At 48.7% G+C, this 9,886-nt stretch overlaps 1 protein-coding gene across 1 annotated transcript; it reads right to left on the minus strand.

Moving 5' to 3' along the window:
- Positions 1-1,410: 1,410 nt before the first annotated feature.
- Positions 1,411-7,732, minus strand: LOC129016231 (recQ-mediated genome instability protein 2). The gene is made up of 2 exons (XM_054455394.2): positions 7,418-7,732; positions 1,411-2,548 (listed from the first exon to the last, which is right to left on the minus strand). Exons 1-2 carry the CDS (start codon positions 7,710-7,712, stop codon positions 2,400-2,402), a joined length of 444 nt encoding a protein of 147 aa, XP_054311369.1. The 5' UTR covers positions 7,713-7,732; the 3' UTR covers positions 1,411-2,399.
- Positions 7,733-9,886: the final 2,154 nt, after the last annotated feature.

A 9,886-nucleotide genomic window follows, 5' to 3' on the forward strand; every position in this document is an offset into this window, starting at 1 on the left:
TCTATTCATAGTTATCAAAGACTGGAGTCAAGATGTCCTTCAATAGGTGGATTAGATAAAACTATGGTACATCCATACAATGGAATATTATTCAGTGATAAAAAGAAATGAGCTGGCTGGGCGTAGTGGCTCATACCTGTAATCCCAGCACTTTGGGAGGCCAAGGTGGGAGGACTGCTTGAGCCCAGGAATTTGTGCCTGTAGTACCAGCTACTCAGGAGGCTGACATGGGAGGATTTCTTGAGTTTGGGAGGTTGAGGCTGCAGTAAGCTACGTTCGTGCCACTGTACGCCAGCCTGGGTGACAGGGCAAGGCCGCATCTTAAACAAACAAACAAAAATAAAAAGCTCAAAATAAATAAATAAATAAATTAGCTGGGCATGGTGGCACACATCTGTAATCCCAGCTACTCAGGAGGCTGAGGCAGGAGAATCGCTTGAATCTGGGAGGCAGAGGTTGCAGTGAGCAGAGATCACACCACTGCACTCCAGCCTGGGTGACAGGGTTAGACTCTGTCTCAAAAAAAAAAAAAAAAGTCCCTAAGGAATTCTTCATGTTTCTATCTTGTAATAAGCACGGGCATTTATTGAAAAAAAAAAAAAAAAAAAGCTAACAAGCTGCAAAAAGACCTGGAGGAGTCCAGACACAATGGCTCACACCTGTAATCCCAGCACTTTGGGAGGCTGAGATGGGAAGATTGCTTGAGCCCAGGAGTTTGAGACCAGCCTGGGCAACATGGCAAAACCTTGTCTCTACAAAAAATACAAAAAAATCAACCAGGCATGGTGATGCGCACCTGTAGTCCTGCTACCTGAGAGGCAGAGATGGGAGAATCACCTGAGACTGAGAGGTTGAGGCTGTGGTGAGCTGTGATTGTGCTCTTGCACTCCAGCCTGGGCAAGAGTGAGATTGTCTTAAAAAAGAAAAAAAAAAAAAAAAGATATGGAGGAATCTTATATGCATAGTAAATGAAAGAAGCCAGTCTGAAAAAAATTACTTACTGTATGATCCAACTATGTGATATTCTGGAAAAGGCAAAACTGAAAAGAAAGATCAGTGATTGTCAGGGTTGGTGGGGAGGGGTGAATAAGGGGAACCCAGAGGATTTTTAGGGCAGTGAAACTATTCTGGATGATATTGTAGTGGTGGATACACGTTATTATGCATTTGGCAAAATCCACAGAATGTATAAGAGAAGGAATGAAGCCTAATGTAAACTAAACTTTAGTTCATAAGAATGTAATGTTGGTTTATCAAATGTACCATCCTAATAAAAGATGTTCACAGCTGCAAAAACTGGGAGTGGGGTGTGAGTGTGGAGTATATGGGAACACTGTAGTTTCTCCTCTATTTTCCTGAACACCTAACACTGTTTTCTTAAAAGTCTATTAAAAAAAAACAAACCATACAGCCTATTAAAAAATTTATTAGAGGTAGAATATCAATAATCCAGGTGAAAGTCTACAACCATGTCAGAACATAATCTAACTCCTTTGATATTTACAATCTCAAAAAATTCAGGCATGGGTACTAAGCAGACAGCAGAAACCCAACATTCAAAACAATCACTGCAAAAAGTCATTCCATACAAAGACAAAAGAACTCTTAGAACACCAGGAGGCTCACCATGTCTCGCCCAAAGTTATGAAGCAGAAGTTTAGCTAATGCCTGAAAGGCATCCTTTATCTTGATGCTTTTCATTTCAACAAGAAATTCTGAAAACGTCTCAATATCTCTGAGTAATGGAAGAAGGTATCACCTTCTCTAGCTAGGAAAAGGGATAGAGCTGCATCTAAATGTTTGAGTGGTCTTCCGAAGCAGAAAGGGAGCTGTTGTCTTTCAGGGGCCGCCATGCCTGCCGTTAGGAAATGCCATTTGACTTGCACACTGGTTATGGTAGTTGCTGATGAAGAAGATGAGGAGCCAGGATGTCATTCCTTTTTTACACAGTCTGTCTTCCTGCCCATAACCACACTTTAATCACCATGGGCAATGACCGTACTTAAATTTTGCATTGTAAAACAGGGACGCAGCAGTAATGGAAAAAGTATCATCACTCATAAAATTTGGAAAATGCAACATGAGACTTCTGTGCCTCAGAGAGAGAGAGAGAGAGAGAGAGAGAGAATTAACACACACACACCAGGAAGGAAAAAGAAACACAAGCATCTGCTTTTCACAGCAAACACAGGCAAATCAAGGGGCAGCAGAGGCTGTGTCACTGAAGTATCCCAGGATTTAAACATTCCTACATCCGGACTCCTTGGTCAACCAAAGCAAGGCTCTCTGAAAAACTTTTGAAAAATACGCATTGAAAAATGTCCATGAAATCCACATCATTATAAGCCTCTAAATAGATTCAGGATTTTGGTTGTTTTTAACGACAGTTCCAACATTATCTAAGGAATATTCCTGTGTAAATCTTCTACCTCCAGCTCCCACATACTTTCATGGATGGGATTATCAGAAAGGTCTGTCATCTTCACAGCCTGCAGGCAGGGCTCAGGGCTGCAGGCCTGAACCACTCCCATCACCATCACATACTTTCCTAGAAAAAGAAGAAAAGCCCATAGTAATGTTCTTTTTTTCTTTTGAGACAGAGCCTCGCTCTGTCGCCCAGGCTGGAGTGCAGTGGTGCAATCTCGGCTCACTACAACCTCCGCATCCTGAGTTTAAGCGATTCTTGTGCCTCAGCCTCCTGAGTAGCTGGGATTACAGGTGCCTGCCACAATGCCTGGCTAATTTTTGTATTTTTAGTACAGATAGGTTTTCACATGTTGGCCAGGCTGGTCTTGAACTCCTGACCTCAGGTGATCCACCCACCTTGGTCTCCCAAAGTGTTGGGATTACAGGTGTGAGCCACTGTACCCGGCCATCTTCTTTGGTTTCTGATTTTACTAGACCAAACAAAACTGTCATGTAAAATGTAACCATGCCCAAGGAATGGAGGAGATGCTCCCATCAGAGCCAGTTATAATTAAGTGGCTCTGAGGCAGGGGCAGAAAACCTCAGCTTTCCTCTAATCCCGTTCCTTGCTCAATGCTAGGGTATGTGACTGGTTTCTGTGCACAGGACACATCCTCTTTCTGCAGACACCCTCTGACAGTTACTAAGCAATCCAATTTTCCCTCCACATTGCCGAAAAGGCTGGGCAGGCAGCCCCCCGCCCCATTGTTCCAACTGCTGGGACCTATCCCTGCCACCTCCTCCAGCACATACAAGTAAATCCACATAAGGGCCTGCTGCCACCAGGATGATCTAATGACATATTAACTGTGACTCTCTACCCATTCCCTTGAGGAAGTGACTCTCCTTGAAAGCAAAACTTGAAACTTGGCCAGTCTCAACCACACAAAACCTGATTGTGTAAAAGAAAACTCCAAACGCTGCATGAAGGACAGGCCTGGTGCCAGCCCCGCTGCCTGCCTCGTGAGGCTTTCATTGCACTGCACGTGGGGCCTGGGGCTTTGACTGAAGGAAGCCAGGCAAGCTGACCCCTGATCCTGCTGTTCAACCCCAGGCAGGATGTGTTCAAGTATCTCAGAACTCCCCCCCACGTTCCAACTGGGTCCCTCTGTGACAGAGGCTAGTTCTGAAAATGCACTTGCCATCCCCTCTGAATGGGCTTAAAGTGCTGGTAAGGTTGGAACACACAGAAGTAGAACGACTGAAGGCCCAGGAAGAGAAGAACAAGCCCAAGGGCATTCCAACCAGGAGAGGGGAGGGGAACAGGAGCTCTACTGGGAAGGCACACACAGCCAGCCGGATGAACTCAAAGGCATGCGATGGGACAAATTGGCCCTGTAGGTTCTACCCATACCCTCTCCCACTCCAAAGCAGCTCTCCACTGTCTCTCCCTCTCCTTCCCGCATCCCCACCCCGCGGTTGCCATGACCATTCCAATGGCTCCAGCCCATCTCCTGCCAGCTTCCTCCCCTTAGAAACCATCCCCACCCCACTGCTGCAGTCAACATTCTCGAATCCTCCTCCTGCCTCCAGAACTCAGTTGATCCAAGCGCGATCTAGGTAAGCATGGTTTCTCTGATTCTCCTGCAGACAGAAAGCAGCTTGAGGGCAGGAAGAGCTTCTCCTTCAACTCTGCCTCTTCAGCACCTTAGGTTTATGGAAACAAACTCCTGGATGTTCCAGAGGAAGAGGCGGTGGAGGAACAGCACTAGAGCAGCAGTGCAGTGAGCAGAGTTCAAGGCCATCTTGAAGCAGGCAGGTCCTTCCAGACAGCCACTGAGGCTCATCAGGATAGAGCCCTCCTACCTTCCACCACTGCCCCAGGCTCCCCAAAGGCATGCGGCTCTATCGCCTTCAAGCCTTTGCACAGGCTGTTCCATGGAGCTGCACAATCTCCTGCCACTGCACACAGACAGAGAGTGCCCAAGTGTCCCAGTTTTAACACTGAAAGTCCCGTGTCCCAGGACCCTCTCAGTCCCAGGCAACCCAGGAGGGTTGGTCCTTACAGATAATTCCAATGCATCCTTCAGGGCTGCTTCTTCCAGGAAGCCTTCCCTGAGCCCTCAAACCTAGATCAGCTGTCCCTCCTCTGCGCCACCTCACTCTTGCCTGCAATGTTACTTTGTGTTTTAGTGGACTGCTTACCTCCCTGCCTCCCTGATGGCAGTGACTCAATTTTGTCAAGCTGGACTCAGTATTAATTAACAAGAGGAAATGACACGGCCCCTGCCAGCTGGCATTCAGGCCAGTGGGTATGTCAGACAGATTCACCAATGCCCATGGGTTCAAACACTGAAGTATTTACTAGATGCCAGGCTTATGCCAGGGCTGAGACCAGATAGGAGACTGCCCCAGCCTGCCTGCAAGGTGCTTTGCCTGCAAACCAACACACCAAGCAGCACGGGTTACTTGCTGGGCCAAGGCTAAGGCCAAGGGTTGGCAAACTTTTTCTGTAAAGGGCGAGATAAATATTTTGGGCTTTTCCCGCCATAGGGTCCCTGTCCCAAATAAAATTCTAGCTGTGGTTGGGACAGCGGCCCGAGACATTCTGTAAATTACCAATGTATTCCAATAAAACTTAACTTATGAACACTGATGCTTGAATTTCATATACTTTTCACATGTCGTGATTTTTTTTTCAACCATTTAAAAATGTGAAATCCTGCCAGGTGCAACGACTCATGCCTGCAGTCCCAGCACTTTGGGAGGCCAAGGTGGCCAGGAGCTCAAGACCAACCAGTCTGGCCAACACGATGAAACCCCATCTCTACTAGAACTACAAAAATTAGCCGGGTGTGGTGGTGCACGCCTGTAATCCCAGCTACTCGGGAGGCTGAGGCATGAGAATTGCTTGAACCCAGGAGGTGGAGATTGCAGTGAGCCATGACTGCGTCACTGTACTCCAGCCTGAGAGACAGAGCGAGATTCTGTCTCAAAAATAATAATAGTAATAAATAAACATCTTAAAAGCATTTTTAGTTCGCAGGACACATGAAAAGAGGAGGCCTGTAGTTTGCTGACCCTGTCCTAGACCAACGCTGGGGCTGAGGGCAGGCATACATAGAGGGAAGGCTGAAGGGTAAGGCTGTCGGGAGGGAACAGGAGCATGTGGCAGTAAATGAGTCCCCATATTTTGCACTCTCACTGTGAGCCAGGCGCAGTACTAAGGCAGTTGTTTACTTATTGAATCCACACAACAGGCAGGAATGATTAGCTCCTTTTTACAAAACAGTACAAGTCCAGAAAAGTTAACAAAAGTGCTCCAGGTAGCTCAGCTGGGAAGGGGTGGAACCAGAAATTCGACCTAAGCCTGTCCAAGTCCAAAGCAGCTCAGGCCAGACCACTGACCTATCTGCCTCTAGTTAGACTCCAAGACTGAACAGGAAGGGCCCTTAGGAATGAAGTGATCTTGGCCTGATTTCCCAGGGGAGGGAGCCTCAGACCTCCTCAGCTTAGACCGCACATCCTCTAGAAGCCTCCCTGGGCCACTCAGCACCTTGCACATCCTCATGGGTCCCCAGGGATCAGCAATCCTCTGGGACATTTGCTCACCGCCTGTCTCCCAGCAGACTTTATCTGGGTCTGGGCTGCAGCCCAACACTGCACATGGGGGGCTGATGTACAACACGTGCTCAATTGACATCCCAGGGAACAAGTGAGATGGATGCCCACTGCCTGTCACTCAAGACAATTGGTTCTTGGAGCACTTACGTGTCAGACACTGGGCCAAATGCTGAGGATACAGTTGTCAGGACCACACAGCTCTGGACCTCCAGTAGCTTGGTCTGGCCCAGTGGTTCTCAAAGTATGGCCCCCAAACACCACGTGTGGTGGGTGGTGCAGGCCTGTAGTCCCAGCTACCCAAGGAGGCTGAAGCAGGAGGATTGCTTGAGCTCAGGGCCAGCCTGGGCAACATAGTGAGTCCCTTATCTCAAATAAATAAAACATTTAACAAGTCGAAATTATGGTCCCCAGACCAGCAGCATCAGCATCACCTGGGAGCTGGTTAGAAATACAAATTTCCAGCTCCAACTAGACTTCCTGACTCAGAAACCCTGAGGGTGGAGCCCCAGCCATCCCAGCTTTAGCAAGCCCTCCAGGAGAGACTGATGCTGGCTCAAGTGAGAGCATCGGTGGTTTAAGAGAGGAAGCAGGCAGGGCGCAGCGGCTTACGTCTGTAATCCCAGCATTTTGGGAGGCTGAGGTGGGCAGATCACTTGAGGCCAGGAGTTTGAGACCAGCCTGGCCAACATGGCCAGTCTCTGCTAAAAAATACAAAAATTAGCCGAGTGTGATGGCACATGCCTGTAATCCCAGCTACCCGGGAGGCTGAAGCATGAGACTCGCTTGAATCCAGAAGGTGGAGGCTGCAGTAAGCTGAGGTCGCGCCACTGCACCCCATCCTGGGCGACAGAGTGAGACTCCGTCTCAAAAAAAAAAAAAAGAGAGAAGAGGCAAACATGAGTGAGCTACAGCCCAAGACAGTTCAATTAAGCAGAGGTACAGGAGGGTCTCCCGTTCCTAGGGGCCAGGGAGGACTTCCCTGAGAAAGGTACATTTGAGTTGAGACGTTAAGGATGAGCAGAAGTTTCCCAGGAAAGTATTTCCCAAAACTTGATGGAGAACAAGGATATCAATTGGGAGAGGGGGCTTGTGACAAATGCAGGTGCCCGAGTCCCTCCCGGAAGATTCCCACTAGGGGTGGGAGAGTCCCAGGAATCTGTATTTGTTAAAGGGACGGCAGGTGGTGCTTATCATCAGATCAACTTCACCAAGGAGGGACCGGAGCAAGGGTACCCAAGCGGGGACCCGCAGGGGCAGAGGCCCGGAGGAGGGCTAGACCCGCCCCGCCCCGCCCCGCTTCGAGTGTCAAGAACGAGATCGAATCTGGCCTCGGCAACTTCTCGGCGGACAGCAGGGAAGAGGGCGCCCAGTGAGGCCCGGGCATTACCTGGGACTAGACAGGGCCGCCCGCGCGGCACCCGCTCCAGGCCGCGGACCGAGAAGTCCCCGCTCGGGTCCCGCAGCCGCGCCTCGCCGCGGTCCGCCATTACTACCCTGCCCTGCATCCACACGGCCGCCAGGTCCAGCGGCCCGCGGCCCGCCGCCGCCCGCGACAGCCGCCACGCGCCCGGGCCGCCCTCCGCGTCGCGCCGCAGCTGCTCCGCCAGCACCTTGAGTGGCGGCGACCTAGGCAGCCGCACCCCCGCGGGGCCGCCTGAGAAGGAGTCCGCAGCCGCCGCCATTCCGCCTAGCTACCGCTTTCCCGCCAACTTTGAGAAACAGTGGGGCCCGGCCCGCAGCCACCAATCAGGAGCGCGCTGGCAGAGCCGGCCAATGGTCGACGTCAGAAGGCGGGACCGCCGGGCGAAGCGGCCCTCTCTAGCAGCCAGGAGTGCGCATGCGTAGATAAAAGTAAATAAACGCCCTCAGGAATGAACGGAGGAAATGGGTTAAACGAGAATAAATAATTGAAGGCAGAGAGGTAAAGAACTTCCTCTTTCAACGCATCTCAAAATTTGGCGTGCATGCAGATCACCTGCAGAGTATGATTATTCATCTTTACATTGCCTTGTTTTGAGGTTAGTAAATACTGAAACGAATTAAGAGTCCGTCTTTATTGGGAGTGATCAGGAATCCAGTCAGGAGATAAGGCTCCAGTCAGGAGATAAGAGGGGCGACGGGAAGAGCTGGCAAACCTGCCCTTTCTTTTATTATTATTTTTATTTATATTTTAATAGCATCACATAATTTTAAGGTTAATAAAATATATTGCTATTTTTCAGAAAAGAAATGCACATTTATTGTAAAAAAAAATAGAAAGGGAAAAAATGTAGAATAAGAAAATAATTGTAAAAGCCGCTTATAGATATCCACTGTTAATTTTGGGGTATATTAGCTTTTAGGCTTTAAAATGTGTGTGTGTGTGTGTTGTGTGTGTGTTTGTGTGTGTGTGTATTTTTTTTGAGACAGGGTCTCTGTTGCCCAGGATGGAGTGCAGTGGCACAGTGACGGCTCAATACAGCGTTCACCTCCCGGGCATAGGTGATTCTTCCACCTCAGCCTCCGGAGTATCTGGGACTACAGGCGTGCACCACCACGTCCAGCTAATTTTTGTATTTTTTGTAGAGACAGGGACTTACCATGTTGCCCAAAGTAGTCTGGAACTCCCGGGATCACGAAATCCTCCCTCCTTGTCCTCCCAAAGTGCTGGGATTACAGGTGTGAGCCACCACACCTGACCTATTACTGATATACAAATAGTGTTTTGTATATTGTTTTCACTTAATAATGAACATTTTTCTGTATCAGCAAATATCCGTCTGCTTCCACTTGAATAACTGCATAATACTCGATTTATCTTATCACATATTAAACCAATATCCTGTAGTTCGACATTAAGGCTATTTCCAATTTTTCACTTTATAAATATAGCCACTGTGGACCTACTTAAAAGATAAATCTTTTTTTTTTTTTTTTTTTTTGAGACAGAGTCTCGCTCTGTCACCCAGGCTGGAGTGCAGTGGCGCGATCTCGGCTCACTGCAAGCTTCGCCTCCCGGGTTCACGCCATTCTCCTGCCTCAGCCTCCCAAGTACCTGGGACTACAGGCACCCGCCACCATGCCCGGCTAATTTTTTTTTTAGTAGAGACGGGGTGTCACCATGTTAGCCAGGATGGTCTCGATCTCCTGACCTCGTGATCCACCCGTAAAAGCTAAATCTTTGTGCACATCTTTCAAATAAAATTCCCAGGAATCTCTCCCTAAAAGTTGGATGTCCCCAGTCAGCAAAGTCCACAAATCCTAAATCAGGCAATCCTTAAAGTCAAGGTCAGTTCTTAAGAGAGACTTTGAGTTCCCAGGGCCTCCTGCAGTACCAGGCATTCAGAGAGTATTCAGCAAGAGCTTGATTTTTTTTTTTTTTTTTTTTGAGACAGAGTCTCTCTGTGTCACCCAGGCAGGAGTGCAGTGGCGCGATCTCAGCTCACTGCAACCTCCGCCTCCCGGGTTCAAGTGATTCTCCTGCCTCAGCATCCTGAGTAGCTGAGACTACAGGTGGGTGCCACCCGCCTGGCTAATTTTTGTATTTTTTAGTAGAGACGGGGTTTCATCATACTGGCCAGGCTAGTTAGTCTCAAACTCCTGACCTCGTGATCTGCCCGCCTCAGCCTCCCAAAGTGCTGGGATTACAGGCATGAGCCACCGCACCCAGCCAAGAGCTTCATTTTTATAAAATTGAACCAGGTCCTATTGTAAGAACTTTGTAGAAAGTACCCCATGTACCCCCACAGACCCTGAAAAGTCTGTTCTACACAGGTGAGGAAACTGAGGCTTAAGGAAGCTAGAGGGCTGGCCCATAGACTCTCAGTAGCCTCTATGAGGTTTTGGCCTCTACACCTAATATGGTTTGGCTGTGTCC

This window comes from Pongo pygmaeus, chromosome 18, assembly GCF_028885625.2.
Source record: "Pongo pygmaeus isolate AG05252 chromosome 18, NHGRI_mPonPyg2-v2.0_pri, whole genome shotgun sequence".
Classification (NCBI taxonomy): Eukaryota; Metazoa; Chordata; class Mammalia; order Primates; family Hominidae; genus Pongo; species Pongo pygmaeus.